This window comes from Pipistrellus kuhlii, unplaced genomic scaffold (genome assembly GCF_014108245.1).
Source record: "Pipistrellus kuhlii isolate mPipKuh1 unplaced genomic scaffold, mPipKuh1.p scaffold_m20_p_4, whole genome shotgun sequence".
NCBI lineage: Eukaryota > Metazoa > Chordata > Mammalia > Chiroptera > Vespertilionidae > Pipistrellus > Pipistrellus kuhlii.
The window spans coordinates 4,239,678-4,258,848 of NW_023425540.1; the positions used below are offsets into that span (position 1 = coordinate 4,239,678).

At 43.3% G+C, this 19,171-nt stretch overlaps 1 protein-coding gene across 1 annotated transcript in view; it reads left to right on the forward strand.

Moving 5' to 3' along the window:
* Nucleotides 1-19,171, forward strand: part of SPEF2 (sperm flagellar 2) — a 122,672-nt gene that overhangs the window by 78,579 nt on the left and 24,922 nt on the right. The window contains exons 27-30 of the mRNA XM_045571538.1: nucleotides 7,400-7,547; nucleotides 9,321-9,449; nucleotides 11,043-11,181; nucleotides 13,659-13,888. Of these exons, the coding sequence (XP_045427494.1) occupies nucleotides 7,400-7,547; nucleotides 9,321-9,449; nucleotides 11,043-11,181; nucleotides 13,659-13,888 (646 nt within the window). The remainder of the gene's footprint in view (nucleotides 1-7,399; nucleotides 7,548-9,320; nucleotides 9,450-11,042; nucleotides 11,182-13,658; nucleotides 13,889-19,171) is intronic.

Below are 19,171 nucleotides of genomic sequence, written 5' to 3' on the forward strand. Positions count from 1 at the left end.
AATAAAAAATGTTCACCATGTTTGCAAGCATTGTATACAACATCTCCACTTTTTTCTGAAAGAAATATAAAGTGAAACAAAATGGCAAATATATGAGCTCAAGAAAGGAATGAACCAATATTTAGGATATTTTTTATGCCGGGCCAGGCAGGGTTCCAAGTACAGGGCCAATCAGAAGTGTCAATGAAGTGGGTCAAGTGTGAAGCAATAGGGAAGGGGGGGACTATGGCCAAGTGCAAATCACACCTTTGTCTCAAGAGGCATGGGCTACTCTGTCCTGACCAACTTGGCCATTGAAGGACGAAGCCCAGTATGACCAGATTTTCACTTTTACAAGAAAAACCAGAAATTCGTATTTTTATGTGACACCTACTGATGGTCACATGTTAGAAATTAAGTCAAATTTTTAAAGATTTACAGAGCCCAGCGAAATACACATCTGTCCTTTAGGCCCCTAGTTTATAAGCTTTGCTAGGCATTATACGTAAGTAACCTATGGGGTTAGTATTACCATGTCTTCCTGAAAATAAGACATCCTCCAAAAATAAGACCTACTTACAGGTTTCCTTCTGAGTGAAATATAAGGCATCCCCCCAAAAAAATAAGCCCCCCCCCCCTAGGATAAACATGAAAGATTTGGTCCACTGATTCTGAAAGAAATGGAGTCACAAGAAATTCACCAGGAAATTCAGGAATTGGATTGTTATGATGATGTTCCAGAAGATGATGACATGATTGTCATTGAATAAATGAGTAAATTCTTGATACTGTAGGATTCACAGTTTGTCTGGTTTGTGTTGACATCTACCGTACTACCGTACCGTATACAGGTAATAAATTTCCTTTATTTTCATTTAACAATAAATGTGTACCGTATTCTTCTTCATGGAAGAATAAGACATCCCCTGAAAATAAGACCTAGCGCATCTTTGGGAGCAAAAATTAATATAAGACACTGTCTTATTTTCGGGGAAACAGGGTATTATCCTCTTTACATTGAAAAACCAAGGCCTAGAGAGATTAAGAAACTTGCTCAAGGTCACTCCTCAGGTAAGTGTCAAAAGGAGGTTTGATCTGGGTCTGTGTGACTTCAGAGTTCACGTCCTCTCCTCCTTCCCCTCCTGCGCTGAGCCTGCACCGGATCCAAGGAGAAAGGAAGGGCATCGGTCACTCTAATCTAGTACGAGGCTGCGCTGCGTCCCCTCAGAAGGCACACACGGAGTTGAGCTCGGTCGACATTGGTCCCTCGCCCCCAGCCCTGGGCCCACCGATGCAGCTTCCGTCTTCATTCTGTGCCAAGCCTTCTCTGATTCTCCCTGACCTGCCCCATTCCAACAGAAAGCAGAGCCAACCTTCCCAAAGATTTTGTGGGAGAGGCAGAAGAGGATCTTGCATGATAGTCTCTCTTGGCGAGCAATCAGCACTGTGGTTGGGCATTTTCCCAGTCCCTTCCTGGCTACTCCGCCTCCAGGGTTCTTTCCTCTAGCCTTTGTCCCACAGCAGCCTCAGTGCCTCCCTTCTGTCCCCTGCCCCTTTGTGCTCCTTTTGCTTCCTGCCTCTCATAAGGGATTGTACTCGTGCCATTGTCTTGCTTCTTTTTAAAACCACGCATGTGCATTTTGGCACACATGTGAGAGGTGCATGAAATAGAACTGCATGCCCAGATTGCATACTCCTGGAATCCCAGTGGGGAGAGAGGAGGTCTACACCTGCCAAGTCCTTCATGTGCCCCTTCCCAGCCCGAACCCTTCCTCCCTGCAAACAGGAGCCCCCATCCTGCCTGCTTCGCAATCATTGCCTTGATTTTCTTTTATTCCCCAAGTCTATACTTCTAAGCAGCATAGTTTAGCGTTGCTTGCCTTCGAGCTTTAAATAAGTGGACTCCTACCTCCTGCCTCTTTGTGTCTTCTTCTGCTCGATAGTGTTTGTGATATTCTTCCCATCCTGCTGAGCACAGCTGTGTTCTGTTGTCCCTGTACAGCGTTGCCTTATATAAATAGATCACAGTTTAAGCAGATACACATGTGGGCTCCCTTTTTGGTGTCATTGTGGCCACTGCTGCTGTGAACATTCTTGAACTTGTCCCCCGATGTGCCCATGCACGCATCACTGTGGGGCATACATACGTGCTATCTTCCATGTGGGGTGGACAACACTATACAAAGTGCTTCAGCTTTCAGAGGCAACGCCGGCATCTTTTCCCACTTCACTGCAGTATCATCCTTGCCACCACACATCACAAATTCTGTCTACTGCATTGCTCTCTCTGCCTATCCATGTACCCGCTAAAGGCCAGTGTTGGTCGTTATGAATAAAAATGAACACAATGTTTGCAAGCATTGTATACAACATCTCCACTTTTTTGATCGTTATATATTATACATTGACTTGTTATCTGGATGACCAGATCTTCCCACCTGGCCATCATATATCAAGAGCATGTTGGCTTCTCTAGGCTTTCTGCCTTTCCATACACATTTTCACATCAGCTTGTCAAGAGTTAGGAAAATGTTGGCTATAGATATTTTTTCCATAGAATTTATCAGACTATGAAACCTTCTTTTCATTTCTAGCTTACTATGAAGGTTTTTAAATTAATTGTACTAGTAAATGCTTTTTTTTTTTAATCTATTGAGATTATCATGTGATTTTTTCCCCCCCATTTCATGCTAATGTGACATATGTTAATCAATTGTATAATGTTAAACTGACATCACACCCCTGGACTAAGTCCAACATTGTAATGGATCCTCATCCTTCTTACACATTGCTGAATTATTCTTTTAATAACCTGTTTAGGGTTTTTAAATTTTTGAACAAGTAATTTCAGCATTCAGGTAATACTAGTCTCATGGGTTGAGTTGGGATATGGCTTTGGAAGATTTTGTGGAAGTTAGAATTATTTCTTCTTGAAATGTTTGGTAGCATTCGCCAAAGAAGACACATAGGCCTATAGAAAGTTTGTATGAAGAGTTTCTGTTGCTCCCTCCTCTCAGGGATTCGTTTTTTTAAATAGATATTGGGTGATTTTTATTTTTGTATCTTAGGAAAAAACCTGGTTGGTTTTGGTAAGTTTTGTGTTGCTAAAAATGTTTCCATTTCTACATTTTCAACTGTATTAGCATGAAGTTCTTTAAAATATTCTTTATGTTTGTGTTACTATAACACAGTATATTATCTGCTTGATATTTATCTTTGTGCTTTCCCCCTTCCTGATCTTCTTACCCAGAACTTTATCAATTATATCAGTCTTTTCAAAGAACTAACTTCCAACTTCATTGATTCATTTTACTTTGTGGTGTTTTTCCCTTGGCCCCTTAAATTTACTTTTTTCCCCTCATTATTTTTTGGGGAACTATTTTTCCATTCAAACCCTCTAGAAAACTGATGAGATATTGCATCCTATGTTTTCAATGAACACTAAACATTTCAATGCGTTGGCTAATGCTATTTCTCTTTCCTAAATTGAGTTTCTTGTTCCTTTTTTTCATATAAATTCTACACTTTCTTTACATCTTCAGAACTAGTTTACATCCTGATTCCTGACCAGTTGGTAGCTTGTTTTCATAAGTCCTTGCCTTCTACGACCTATGCTCTTTCAATTCTTTTCGCAGTTATTATCTCTCCCATTCATTTGGCTCTTGTTATCTAGAGCATTGTTTTAATTTTTATTTTGTTGTTTTCTTAAATACCAACTAGATTCTAAAACATTTATATACCCTATACATAGGTAATGTCCACATCTAACATGACACCAAGCCCTAAATACAGTCTCAGATGCTGCTGCTTCCATACTGATAATGTTGATGTTAATATTAGCGATTGTAGCAATAATAGTAGTGATCACCACAAAGGCCACAACAGCTACCAAGCACTAGAGAATAGGAAAGCAGAGCTAGGACTTCTAAGAAAAAAAAGTGTGAATAATTATTTGTATTGCCAATGGAGCTACATAAACATAATTTGCAAGTCTTGTGAGTCCCATTCAAGTTACCTGGGGGGAAATAACATTTTAAAATATGACACGTAGACATTTTAAATTTATAAAACACTGTTAGAAAGAGAATATGCTACAGCACAAAGAGCACTGGCAAGCCCTCTTGTTGAAGCTATGTGAAAGTCTGAATCTTCTGTTCCTTCAGTGTATCATGTGGAAGACATTCTACTTACCTTCTCTTTTTTGGATGGTTGAAAAGATTTCATGAAATAATGTATATAAAAGTGTTTTGGAAATTTCAAGTATAACAGATCATTTTGTTGAGATATTCAAAATTGGACTTCTTTCCTTGTGGGACTTTAAAAAAACACATAGAAAGCATACGAGAAAGGATTGTTTGCAAATTAATATTATTCATAATTATTTGAAATCCTGCTTTCATGTTTCTAATAAGCATTTATGACTTTGATGTCACATGACCTTGAGGAGCTTTTGAGTTCCAAATGAGAGAGCTCCAGGTGATGCAGTTAACTATTGCAGGGAAACAGTGTCAGCTGAGATTAGTGCCCTGAACGAGAACTCTTTCACATAGGCTTTCTTCTCTGCAGTGGTCTGACCAGGAGTTACTCATTTAGTATGCTATGCTAATTTTTAGGAAAACTTCCTTCAAATTAGCAGGTATGCAATGGTTTCAAAGAAACAAGTCCTATTTAATGCCCACCATGCCAAGGCATTATTTCCAGTGTTTCTTCAGTCTTACAAGCTAGACTGCTAAATATATTGTGAATTATGTGGTTTGTTTTTTTGAGAAAGACGTGAATACAAAATTAAGATGATGATAATTACCAACATCATCATCATCACCACCAACACAAGGTTGTTTACAAGGGAGAAAAATCCAATTTTAAAGGAAATTGCTAACTTGGTGCTTTGCAAGAACAGATTCAAAAATGAATTGCTTGCAATTTAGGGTGGAATGTTAACAAGCCAGCTTTCAGCCTTTACCAGGAATTTGAAAGTACAGTATATATCATGAAGTCCATTTTTATCAAAAGAACATCTGATTAAAAAACACACCAGCTTGCTCTTTGAGACCTTTCCGTCGTATCCCTCCAAGGTTCTGCTGATACTGAAGAAGCTGTGGAATATGATTATCTTAAAAGAAATTCCATCAAGCCAAAACCAGTTTGTTTCAGTGGATAGAGCATCAACTTGCGAACTGAAGGGTCCCAGGTTCCATTCTGGTCAAGGGCATGTACCTTGGTTGGGGGTGTGCAGGAGGCAGCTGATTGATGTTTCTCTCTCATCAATGTTTCTAAATCTCTATCCCTCTGTAAAAATTCAATAAAAATATTTTTAAAAAAGAAATTCCATCATCTAACAAGCATTTCCTGGCCACCCCTTCTGAACATAGCACAGAACCAGAGGGAGAATGCCAAGAAGTAGGACTGGCCCCACTGGCCCGGCTCTCAGGAGCTGCCCAGCCTATGTGGAGGGTGGGTTGGCACTTAGCATCATGGGACAGCTGGGGACACTTATATGCCAAGCCATGGGGTATGGAGTACAGCAGGGATTGGGAGAAGACAGGGATAGATGGGTCTATCTGGCCCCCATGACTAAGCTTCTTTGAGGATAGAGATTGTGCCTTATCTCTCTATTCACCTCCACCCAACTTCTTTCTCCTTCTGACTCCTCCCCCAATTCACCCCCCTTCCTCACCCCCCAGCAGCAATGTCAAGCTTGGACACTCTAAGTACTTTAGTAAACAAATGAATTCCCTTGGACCGCCATTTCCTCACCAGTTGCCTTCTGAAGATGTTAAAGTTGAACTACACGTGACTGCTGCCTCCAGGCTGGGTGCAGGTTTTCTTTCTCCCCTTTGGGAGTCTTTCCTCAGCACTTATTTCTCAGGGTTTCACCCAGAAATGCCCTGCACCTCTCCAGAGCCACTTGGACTCCTTTAGAAAGGTCCAATCTACCCTAACCAATTTGGCTCAGTGGATAGAGTGTCAGCATGTGGACTGAAAGGTCCCAGGTTCAATTCAGGTCAAGGACATGCACCTTGGTTGTGGGAACATCCCCAGTAGGGGGTGTGCAGGAGGCAGCTGATCGATGTTTCTCTCTCATCGATGTTTCTAACTCTCTATCCCTCTCCCTTCCTCTCTGTAAAAAATCAATAAAATATATTTTAAAATATTTTTTTTTTTAAAGTCCAATCTTTTACGTAGGCACAGCCTCAGCTGTCCAAGCCTTGAGACAAGGTTTTCCTGCCTGAAGCCCAGGGCCAGCCTGAGAGGAGAGCTGAGGGGGGAGGTGGTCCTGGCAGCACCCTGCCCTCCCCATTCATCAGCTAGTGTGGAGTGACCACACAACTAATCTCTCAAACCCAGACACATGTGAGAATGAAAGGAGGGGGGTGCTGAGATGAAGAGAGACCAAGAGCTTCCTGAGCAGAGGAAGCTAAGGAGTGACAATGAGGTGAGCCTGCAGGCAGGTCCTCCTCACAAACACTGCGTCTTCCTGGCGACATCTAATCTGAGAGCAGAATGAAGCCCAGGATTCAAGTGTCCAGGAGCCCAATCCTACAGGGCATGCGCTTCCCAAACTGCTTGGGGGTCATGAAAAGTTCTCACCCAATTTATGCATAAAACAAAGACAAGCATAAAGCACTTAGGCAGATGGAAGCTCTTCTGCAGTCTGAAAACTTCCTGGAGGGGAATGTGATGGGAAAACTATTTTTAAAAATCCAAAGGGGATAGACCTGGCCAGTGTGGCTCAGCTGGTTGGGTGCCATCTCACGCACAGAAAAGTTGCTGGTCCAATACCCAGTCAGGACACATGCCCAGGGTTGCAGGCTCAATCGACAGTAGGAGGTGTGCAGGAGGCAGCCAAATGATGTTATGATTTCATAGCTCTCTCTCTCTCTCTCTCTCTCTCTCTCTCTCTCTCTCTCTTCTTCTTCTTCTTCTTCTTCCCTCTCTCCTCCCTCTTTCTGTAAAAGTCAATTTAAAAATCTTTTTTAAAAAAATCCAAAAGGGGTCAATAATAATATAAAATATCTATTGAGAAACACTAGGGGAATGCCCCTAATTGAAGGCCCAGAAGTAATAGGATCTTGGGAGGATATAGGAGGTAAGTCCATAGAGTTTGAGATTTTTAAAAAGGGGCTCAAGCATAACCAGGGAGCTGTCACAGTGTGGAGGTGGCAGGAGGAGAGGTAGGATGCACCCCCGCAAGCAGGGATGGGAAGGTGAGCGGCCCTGCAGATGGCCCCGGGGAGCTGCATCCTGGGCCAGGGCCAGGTCTCCATCCAAGCAGGATGCTGAGATGTGTGGGCTGGAGAGACCAAGTACAGGGCACGCTGTGTGTGGTAGTTTCAGGGGAATCGCATGAGGACGGAACTAAAAGGTTATCGTATTTCACAATGTTGCCCTCGCTGAAATACTGCTCTTCTGCAACCAGGTGGCCGCGGAAATCCATCAGAGGCTCCTGGAAGAAGAAAAAGAAGCCCAGCCAGCAGAAACCAAAGAAAAGTCTCCTCAGACCAACGTTAACAAAAAAGCCAAAAAGGAGCCACCCAAGAAAAAAGTCGCAGACAAAAAAGAGAAAGGTATTCATGGTCTGGGCCTCTCCTTGGTGGAAAAGCAGCATTTAGGCTCGCCCACCAGCCTCTCAGCCGCTGAACGAGGTCCGTTAGGCTTCACTGAGAGATCCGGGCCCCTGTGCACTGAGGTTTCGGTTTGTAAGTCATACTGAGGGCCAGTCCCACCTGACTTGTTTAACCAAACAGCCAAGCATGGCCGGGGAAAATTAACCTCCAAGGCAGTTTTAAGCATGTTAAAGGAACTCCAGCATGACACTGTGTGATCTGAAAAGTGTGTGCCGAGGGGCTGACACTCGCTGCCATAACCAAGAGGAAGTTAAAAGCTGATTATATGTGGGTACGTTTAAGGTTTCAATCAGATTTCAGGTTTTAGTCAAGGCCTTCTCTCCTGGAGGCCTCCTGGAGAGCCAAGAGGAAAGAAATCACAGGTTGGGAGAGACCTCCCCTTACCCTTGGAGATGAGCCCTGCCTCCCTCCCCCACCCCACCACTCTGAATGCTTCCTCACGGGCATTTCTTCAGGGAGGTGGGGCAGGAGAGGAAGAGATGGAGGAAGCACATGAACACCAGTCACTCTTCTCATCAGTTGCTCACCATGAGTGTTGGGCGCCCGCACTGCGATGGGTGCTGAGGACACATGTGAATTTTAGAGAAACCAGAGCAGGGCCCCTCGCCCCATGGGACTGGAGTCTAGCAGCAGAGATGGGCCTTTGGCATCTCACTGCTCTTTGGGAAGGAGGTACAAGGTCACCCCACTCCATCTGAGGGGCAGGGAAGCATTTCCCAATGGAGCCCATTGAAGCAGCCGTGAGAGGGAGGGAGGAAAGGAGGGAGGGGTGTGGGTGGTGGCCCTTGACTCAAATGGAAGAGTAGCAGCACGATAAAGGAGAGGCCAGTTCAGGGCATCTCAGATGATGAAAAGGAAAGATACACGCAACAATTGAAGGGGATGCTTCCATTTACTTTCAGGGATTCACTAGTTGCGTTCAGTCTCTTCATTTCACAGGTGATAAGACAGAAATGCAGGAGATAGAGCTCTCTCCCATCTGTAACTTGTACATAGATCCGCTATTGTTATCGACACACCTATTACAATTTCTTTGTTTACACTTACGTCTTCTTTAAAAGACTTAAACCCCTTGAGGAAGGCTCTTCAAGAACTATTTACTGAACTTAGCAGAGTTATGTAAACTGGGCCCACAACCAAGAATCACACTTTCAAATTCTCAAATACTGACAAGCTCTTAGGTTCCAATGTTCTTCTGTAATCACGGACATACGTATAGTTATGTGCTAGGTGCAAGGTAAGTAAGTAGACTACAGATTCGTGACCATCAGTTACATTTCAGTCATATGATCCTCTGGTCTTTTCTTGATGAAGACCTTGGCAATACTTGGCTGATGTAAGTAACCCTTTCAGAGTTGTTCTCCTGCAGATGGCCAATGGCATCCCCGGTGTTCGCCCATTTCTGTCCCCAGACTCTGAATCGCAGCCTCTTTGGAGTTGGTCCGTAACCATGTCTGCACAACCTCATTTTCCCAAGATGCCACACAAATGGGGCGTTTTTATCTGTGTCCTGCCCAGATGCCACGTGGAGAGTTCTCAGGGAGCTACTATCAGTATTTCACACTCACACCAGCAGGACCAAGGTTTCCTCCTTTCTAAGTCACTAGAGGGTTATGGCTCTACACATTCTACTTTATACTCATTCTGCCCAAGTACCATGTGTGTACACTTGTCTACCGTAAGCTTACTTGGTGGGTTTCGTTGGCCTCTCAGGTAAATCACCACCTATAGCAGAGGCCACTCCTGTAGCACTAACCCCAGAAGATATGCTGGAAATGGAAAAGAAGAATGAACTGAGGCAAAAAATAAAGGAGGAACATATTGCTGCCCTGCAATTTGAAGGTAACAATTATTGTAGAAGGAACTAAGATGGTCCTTTTCAGTAGAAAATAGGCCAGTAAGCAAGTAGGCCACAGCCAGCCCAAACCGTGTCTTTGGAGACACAAGGCAAACGGGAGAGTACAGCATTCAGTTGGTTGTTTTCATGTGACCACAGGAAGATCAGATCTGACTGTTGTATCATTGTCTGCTAGGACCTCACAGAACAGCAACAACAAAGAGACTTTGGGAAGGGGTTAGGAGAGTAGCAGTAATGTATAATCTCAAAGAACAGAAACACAGAATGTTGGTGTGATTTTACAGATGAAAGAGGGTTGGGTAGGTGGCTTTGTATTCTAATAAGATTTACTTAGGCAGCTTATTTGAAAAATGAACCCTACCTGAAGTTGAACAGGCTCTGAAAGTGAATTCTTGGGAGCAAAGCCCATAGGAGAGCCAGTCATGGATCAATAATGTCCAAGGACCTCCTTGTCTCTGGATAGCAATGACTCCGCAAGACAGTCTCCTCCAGGCTCCTCGAGTTGTCTTACAATACATTGTAAAGTGGGACTTGAAAAGATCAGGACAATGAGCAAAAGTGTCCTAATTGGAAAGGAACCATGATCAATATAGTAGATGACAAAATCATAACATTACATTATTAGGTCAGCTGGGACACATTAACTACTCAATGACCATTAACTATTACTGATGTTTTCCATCCTTTGCTTCTCTCTTCTCCCTTTCCCCCATCCCACTACCATCTGCTTCCATAATCCCAAGACTTCCCAGCAGGTGAATTGAACGCAGGAAGTAAGTTGAACACAAATATCTGTGGGGTCAGGAAAGACAAGACACATCTTTTCTCCCACTGCCCATCCCCACCTCTGCTTTCAGTAGTTAAGCCTGTTTCATCTTCTAGTTCATTCATACCTGACCCCTGCTGTGGTTAATTCCCTCGTTCACACAGTAAATATCTATCGGGTTTCCACTATGTGCCAGCCCTGTAAGAGCCACTGGGAACACACTCATATATACACAAACACAAAATTAACAAAAGTAAAACCCAATCTGGAGGAAGAAAAAAGCAAACAACCCTGGATAACATGTTGTGATATTGAAGGTTTGTTTACAGGACAAAGGGAGCATTGGAGAGGGTGGGGAGGGGGAGCAGGGAAATGTCCAGAAAGACTTCCCAGTGGGTGAATTAATGCTTGAGCTGAACTGGTAGAATGTGGAGAAGTTGGCACTGGGACACGTGAACTTGACCCCAGTTTTCCCAGTGCTGAGAAAGATAATGACATTGCCATCCCAAGTCAAGAGACTCTCTCCCCCTTCTGAAATTAGGACATTATCTATTTGTGTTTTTCCATCCCAATTTGTCAAGGAGGATATTATTCTGAAGTGCAATAAATGTGAGCTTTCCTACAGTTTTGGTTTAAATAAACTGTCAAGTGATTCTATCGCATCTGCTTCTCAATGAGATCCACATTTTTATATTAAATATTTGTCTATAGTTTCACAGGACAAAGCATGATTGACTTAAAATTTGACTTCAGTTCATCAGAAAATGCATGTACATACAGTACATTAAAAAATCCTTCTCTTTTTAAATAGAGATAGCCACCCAGTTCCGACTTGAGCTGATAAAGATCAAAGCGTTGGCTTTCCTTGAAGATCTAGTAACAAAGGTGGTGGAGGTGTATAAACTCCTGGAAAAATGGCTTGGTGAGCGGTACTTGCATGAAATGGCCAGGTAAAGGACTGCAGGGCTCTTTGAAAATACACTTTGGTAACTTCCGAAGACCAAAATTGACAAAGATTTTTATGGTGTATACAAATGCAAATTACATTTACAAATAGAAATTTTGGGCTTTTAGACAATCACATGGACCTTCGAATTAACTCTTTTCAAACAGTAAATCACATTTCAGAGGGTGGCATTGACATAGCGAGTCTTGCACATGATTTAAGAGTCTGGCTTTCACACCACTCAATGAGGACCGCACTTTACAAGTGAAGAGTGTAGGCGATCTTTAGATATTTGTCAGAAGTAAGGTAGCATTTCCTATCTTTCTAATGCCAGGCTGATTGCTAGTCAGGGCCAGTTCGTGGAAGGGTGAGAAGTCAGGACATGTTTTCCTCGGCATGCTGGCCCCCTTGGCAAGGGGGTGGCACCCTGTTCTGCTTTCCTGCTGGGTTCCAAAGGCTTTCCAGACTCTCACTGCTTGTGAGGGGCCGTCAGTCTCATCCTCTTCATTGTTTCCTAAAAAGGAGTAAAGAGGCACCTGGGCAGAGTGACAATAGGCCTCAGGAGACCTGGGCTCCCACTTTGTCCACAAATTAGCAGCGTGCCTAATTGCTGCAGGCTGCTTCATCTATAAATGGAAGAGCTGCATCTGGAGTATTTCCCAGCCTCCTTCTGGATAGAGATTCTGATGCACTACAGTTGGCAGCAAACATTAACTAAACACTTGGAAGTTGCTACGTACATATGGCAAGTTCTGGATACAGATGGCAAGTACTCTCAGAGGCGAAAGAGGTGGTTGTTATGGCTTGTGTTCTCCAATCCTTGCCTCGTAATGAAAGTTCTGTTGTAAAATATTTATCCCAGTTGTTTATATCTGTTGCTTCGTGGTAACATACCCGAACACACTCACACACACATGCTCACGCACTCACTCCATCGGTAACCTTACTGTAGTAATGCATACAATGACTTCCCTGAATAGCCAAGTCCGTTACTCATCAGCATTACGGAGCACAAGCACTCAGGTCTGTGCCCTGCCTGTCACTTAGCCATGAGAACCTATCATCTTCATTCTGAGGAGTCACAGCTCTCACCCATGAGCCAACACGTGTCAATGCTCTTTACTTCTATCAGATGTCCTTGTATTGCTCAGGTGCATGTTATGTGTCTGGAGATCTCTGGTTTCTGAATGTGGCCACAAGAATTTGAAACCTAGGGCTGCTCGGCTGAGCTTTCCATTTTGGTTTTTGCAAAAATCCTTCAGAGATTGAAAATAAAATAGAGCTATCAGACTACTTGGAACTTCAAACCTCATTTTTCATCTTCCTAGCATTTCCCCCTCCCACTCTTGCTAAGGTTGCTCTTGGTAACCTTTTACCAGATGGCGTGCTTACTGCGATATCCGGCTCATGATTTGCTCTCTGCCTGCATCTGGATCCCTCCCCGCTCACCAGTTGTAGGCTCAGCCATCCAATGCCCTCCCCCGCCCCCCAGCATGCTAACACCATCAGGGCCAACCTAATTAGATCGCATGCTCCAGGGACACGCACCAACATGCTGGAGTTAAATTGAAGGGTCTCATTGGAAAGGAAGCATTTCATACTGCTTTGGAACAACTTCAGTATGTGAATATTCTGGGGTTCCTAACTTCTGTAAGAACAGATTGAACATGCATTGTTTTCTATTATGTTCAGTCTGTGTTGCAAGCTATGAACAAAATCCTCCCGGTAATACAGTGATACAGTACTTATCTATAAACTGTTTCTGGCCTTTAATAGAGCTGTAACTGTAATCCCCAATGCAGCTAAGTCCATGGCCCGGGTGATTCTGCTTTTCTAGCTGTGAGGTATGGAGTTGTGTGTGGTGGCAAAGGTAAGGGTAGTCAGAGAACTCGGTAAGGTACCCAAGGACCCATGGCTAGGGAGGGCCCTGCAATGAGAGCCCACCCAGGGACCACAGTGGTCCCTAACTGTTGCTGCTTATCCTTCAGCTTACATATGCCTATATAAATTTGATCCACTTTATAATTTATCCTGATTCCAAATGAGTGTGGTATTTCAACAGTCATATATTTAGGGTGTTGTTTTCTTTCTGGCATACAACCATATTCTGTTTCATACTTAGAATGAAATATATCACTTGTCATAATCTCGCTTATGTAATAAAATATCTTTTAATACAAATATAACCATATTTAATGATCCCTTTGTGTTTAGCTTTGTATAAAATGTGTGGCTGTAAGCTCTACCACAAGCATGTATTTTCACTTTAATCTGCATTTATCTATCTCTACCCTGCCTCCTCACAAGTGGATTTAAGGAGAAGTTAGAATTTGTAAACTTGTGGATTGAATTGTCTGACTTAGCCATCGACTGCCATAACTTTGTGTGTGTGTGTGTGTGTGTGTGTGTGTGGAATAAGCAAGCAGTGTTAACTTCATGGGGTCTTCACTGGCAATAACTCTTTATCTTTTCCACATTCAGTGTGGAGAAGCTCACTGAGATAGCTCGCTATCACATTGAAACGGCTACGAAAATTCAGAACGAACTTTATTTGGACCAGGACGGCTTCTTCATTAATGGCGACATCAAAGTCTTCCCCGACGCCCCTCCTCCGGTTCGCCCCCCGCCCGTGGAGAAGGAAGAGAATGGCACCCTGACCATCGAGCAGCTGGACACGCTGCTAGACCAGTTCTTGGACATCGCACCCAAAGGTGAGAGAGGCCATGGCCCTGGGAAGAGCACAAAGGTGCTCAGGGCTCGCCAGGATGGTGACCACTTGCCCAAAAGCAAAATCAGCCCTGTGGGCCGGCGCGGCCCCCAAATGGGCCCTGGCTTTGTTGTAATCCATCTCTTAGTTGCTCCATACAACATAGCCCTGAATTTAACAAATGGAGGAAAAACAGTGACTGATGTTTTGACCGTGCTGTGTCCTCATTCCTGGCAGGTGAGTTGGTAAATTTGAGCATTGCTCCATTCGGCAATTGAGAGACAGCTTCGTTTGTACTCCTACTTTAGGCTTGGTATTGGGATTGTGAGTTTGGAAGTGGATTTTGAAGATTTTCAACCACTCTTAATCCCTTTCAGAAGGGACCTTAGTAGCTACGATGATAACCATAATGCGTGCTTAGATCTACCCCTAAAACCAGAGTTTGTATTTCAACCAAAAGTTTAAAAATAAACAACCAAAAGCAGCTATAACTTGACTTATGTGTGTCTAAGATGAACTCTAGAGACCCTTGGGATTAAAAGATGTCAACTGACACAGTTACCTATTTTCTGGGTGCGGTAGAGTACAGGAGCCTGCAGAGTGCGGCAGAAAGGGGAAGGAAGGGAGAAGAGAGACAGGGAAGCAGGGAGGGGGGGAGGAGGGAGTTATATTTTTAACCAAGTAGGTGTAAAAGGAAAACCGCTTGCCCTGGGGACTTTGAGTGAAATTTGCACAGGCAAGCGAAAAAGAAGAAAACCGAAATGTCTATTTAGGTTCTTTCTGGAACAGAAGATGAACTGTATAAAGTCCTTGAGTATAAAAGGCAAAGGAGAATCAGAGGGTAGGGAGGTTGGACAGGCAAACTGCTGTGCAGCTACACGCTGGTGGGAGGAACTGAAAGAAGAGAAGAGTGATTTGTGGCCAGGTTATGGGGAGGGGGTTAAAGTTGGGGAACAGTTACTAGGAAGTGGGTGTATATGAGGCATGAGCTGGGATGTTTTAGGAAAGCACAAGACCCTGCTCTGCTGCTCCTTCCTCATCAGCAGGAGCTGCAGGCGAATGGATGGGAGGCCTCCTCTGTCTGGGGAGCCACCTTCACCCATCCGAGCTGGGGGCTTCCTAGGAACCCCTTGTTTACAGATGCTGGTTGTGCTTATCGCAGAATTTCCAGGGCTGTATAATACTGAGGGCTTGTGGATGCTGATGGTTCAGAATGAGTTATGGTCTATGAGCAAGCCGTTCAATCCCTTTTGTTTATTATGAACTCCAGTATGCCATTTGGGGGAAAAATACCTATTGCATATTTTTCTTCTTAAGTACATGTAAACTACTTTGCACAGCATTTGGGTGGTCTGCCAACAGAAGTACTCTTCTGTGCTGTTGTTTTGTGTTTTTTTTGTTGTTGTTATTTTGTTTTGTTTTGTTTTGTTTGTTTGTTTAAAAGGTATTTCTTTTTTTTCTTTTTCTTTTTTTATTAATTTCTTTATTGATTAAGGTATCATATATTTGTTCTCAAATCCTCCCATTCCAATCCCCCACCCCTATCCCCCTCATGCCCGCACCCCCCTATTGTCCTTAACCACTGGTTAGGCTCATATGTGTGCACATAAGTCTTTTGCTTGATTTCTCCCTTTTATCCCCACCCTTTCTTTGAAGTCTAACAGTTTGACCCATGGCTCCTTATCTCTGAGTCTGTTCTTGTTCATCAGTCTATGTTGTTCACCATTTCCCCTAGATGAGTGAGATTATTTCCTACTGGAAATCTACTTATAAGAACAAAAAATGAGACAAGCAATAATGGTTATGTTGAAAAGCATATGAATCAGTCTGTAGTGAGTTTCTTTCTGGGCCACCAGTTCTTTTGAGACCCGATTTCAATGTCAAACAGTTCCTTATGTGTACATGTCAGCAATGATATTTCAGTTCTGGATGGTGGGCAAATGGTGGTAATGCATCTGCTATTGTTTTTGCTAATGTTATACAGGGAAGGCAAACAATCCTTGTTCCACTGCCTGCACCCCAGAGTCATAGAATTAGAGGTTCTCTCATGACACCTTCAAGTCAAGCTACAGATGTTGGCATTGCCCCCACCCCTACCCTGAGCAAGTCCAACAATTGCCACCCACTCCTTCTCCCCTCTCACCCTGCCCCGGAGAGCACCCCCTGACTTCCATCTTCCCTCTCCATCTCCGTGACCGTTGTTCAGGGCCTTAAGTGATACACGCCTTTCTATCTTCTAAATTATGTCTTTTGTCTTATCCCTTCCAAGAGTTAGAAAACCATCTTTTATGATATTTTTCATTGTATTTTCAAAACAATCTTTTATGATACTCTTCATTGTATTTACCCCACAACGCTATGATATCAAAAGACAATCGCGGTTGAAGTAATAACAAATTTGAAACTGCAGAGCAATTGGTACATTTCTAAATGTATGATCCAACAGAACTTCTTGCTTGAATTTTAAAAATTGCTATTATCTAAGCTAAAAGAAATATGAGATTTTTCTTACACTATTTCATATATGCCACTGCAACCCAGGATATTTCAAATGCAAACTTCAAGCTCACTAAAACATATAAAATAAAATGAACAAATGGATTTTTTTTTTTAAGGAAAAAGCATACATATTTGCAGATATCAGACATTGTGTTACTAAACCTGCAATAAGATTATTTTTAGCAAATTTACATGAATGATGAAAATAGAGTTAGTTATAAAATCTAACTTAATGATGTTAATATTAACCTACATAAAATTATAAAACGAAATAGATAATCTTTGATTAAAATAAGTACTGGTAATTTCAGTACTTGGGAATAGTTACTCTGTACATAAATGGCAAGAACTAAAGCTTAAGAGGTTTTCTGCTGAGTATTAGCTGATTTATTTGATCTTACTAGCCCTGGCCGGTATGGCTCAGTGGGTTGGAGCATCATCCCATAATCCCATTGACCAGGAATTGAAGCCATGGCAGGTCATGGGTTCAAATCCTGGTCAATGCCCATACCTAGGTTGTGGGTTCAATCACCAGATGGGGCAAGTACAGGAGGCGATTGACTGATGTTTCTCTCTCTCTCTCTCTCTCTCTCTCTCTCTCTCTCTCTCTCTCTCTCTCTCTCTCTTCCTTCCTCCTTCCCTCCCTCTCTAAAAATCAATTTAAAAATAGTTCTTACCAAAGATAATGTAAAATTGAAAATGCATCATGTACTCTGATGCTTATATTCAACATTCTTTTCCTGGTCAAATTCTGCTGCTTGTGATGATTCTAAATCTCCTTTGGTAAAGGTAGAAATTAGATATGAAGTATCATTTCTTAATATGATTATCATAAATAGGCTGGTGGGAAATGACCTTATGTGTGATAATCAGACAAGGTCATGCTAAATGCAATGAAACAACTTTCAAACTGGCATTTTTCTTGCTGCCTGGTGGATGTGCCCTTTAGTATCTTAAGAGCAGCTTAAATAAGAGGCAGTCCCTGAGTCAGCAAGGCATTTGTTTCACCAACTGTCTCAGGCATCACTCCCATGAGCATACTCCCAACAGAGAGGGGATTTAATGAGTAATTTCAGAATTATAACAAGAGCCAATATTGGCACGGCATCAGAAGCTCTGCATCAAACCGCATGCTAGCATGGCCGGATGGGTGAGAAGATTCACTGATGGGTAAGAGGAGTCTGACAGCTCTTTTCAAAGCCACTCTTGTCACATGACTGCAATATGATCTGGGCCTAGTTAACCTCTCTCTTTCACTTTCCTCATCTGTAAAATGAGTAACTAATGGGGTTCTTAGGAGTATTACAGTAATTGATATTCATCAACTGCCAAGGAAGTGTCTGGTACCTAGAATGTACAATTTTAAGTGTAACCTAAATCATTTAATTACATAAGTACAATAATATATTATTGGAAAATATGGAGCATTATATAATATTAATGCAAATTCTTTTTTTTTTAATATATTTTATTGATTTTTGTACAGAGAGGAAGGGAGAGAGATAGTTAGAAACATCAATGAGAGAGAGTCATCGATCAGCTGCCTCTTGCACATCCCCTACTGGGGATATGCCCGCAACCAAGGTACATGCCCTTGACCGGAATCGAACCCGAGGCCCTTCAGTCCCCAAGCCGACGCTCTATCCATTGAGCCAAACCGGTCCCGGCGAATGCAAATTCTTATTATTATTCAAAATATTAGCATATATCCCATTAGCACCTTCAGCATTACCCTAGAACACATCCCAAAAAAAAATTACATCACCTGGTAGATTGGGTTATGTGGGTTATGTGGCTCCCCGGGACCGTAAGCATCCCCCCAAAAAACACTCATTTTTGTATGGAGTGGGCTCTGGGTCGGTACAGCCTGTCTCTAAATAGCAAGTGCCAAGCACATCAGAAAGACAGCCCTTATCCAGGGGAAACAATTTGGAGTCTGCAGGAACTAGAGTGCTTTAGCAATGTCCTCTGTCCCCATTTAAACCATAAGAACTCCTTTTTCTTGTAAGCCTGTCAGCACTCCATGTAATGCCTGCAGAGATGCAGTTCAACACGTCCAGCAGGTCTGACCCTCACTCCTTCCTCAGGAGAGGCAGTGTTCAGTGGCCCAAGGCCTCTCGCATTGTTCTGAGAACTGACACGGAGCCCCCCCACCCCCCCAAAAAAACCCTTTGGGGGATCCTTAGATCAAGGACTGGCCTCAGAGGGCACCATGTCAGAGCTCCAGGCTGTGGTGGCTAAGCGCCATCATTCAGCCCCTTGGTCTTAGGGGAACTCAAAGGAGGCAGTGGTCATGGCCGCCCGCTGGGCCAGCACAGGGGCTCACTGGCAGGAGACTCCTGGACAGAAGCTTCCAGGAAGAGAAGCGGGGCAGGGCCTGCCAGGCACTGAGGACATGACGTAGACCTTGAGATGTTGAGGTGGCATGACATATTTAGGGAACAGCTCACAGACCAGCTGGGGCAAGAGGCAGGAGGTGAGGACCACAAAGAGGTTGTGGTCAAGACGTGAAGTCTCAAGTGGCTTGCAAAGGGCACGAAAGAGGAGGGTTACCAAAGGCATGTGGCACAGGGATTGAGGAGAAAGAGGAGGAGATCAGGAGAGCAGCAGGGGCTGCTCCATGTACAAAGCCTCCACCAGCCCGCAGGCGGGAGCTTGCTCCCTGTGAGGCGGTAGGTATGCGGGCTGGGTGCTCTGCCTTAGAGAGAAGCTGGTACTGCAGGGTTTTGCTTTGTGTAATTTTAATTTGTGTGTGCTCCCATCAGGTAAGTATATACTCCCCTCTCTG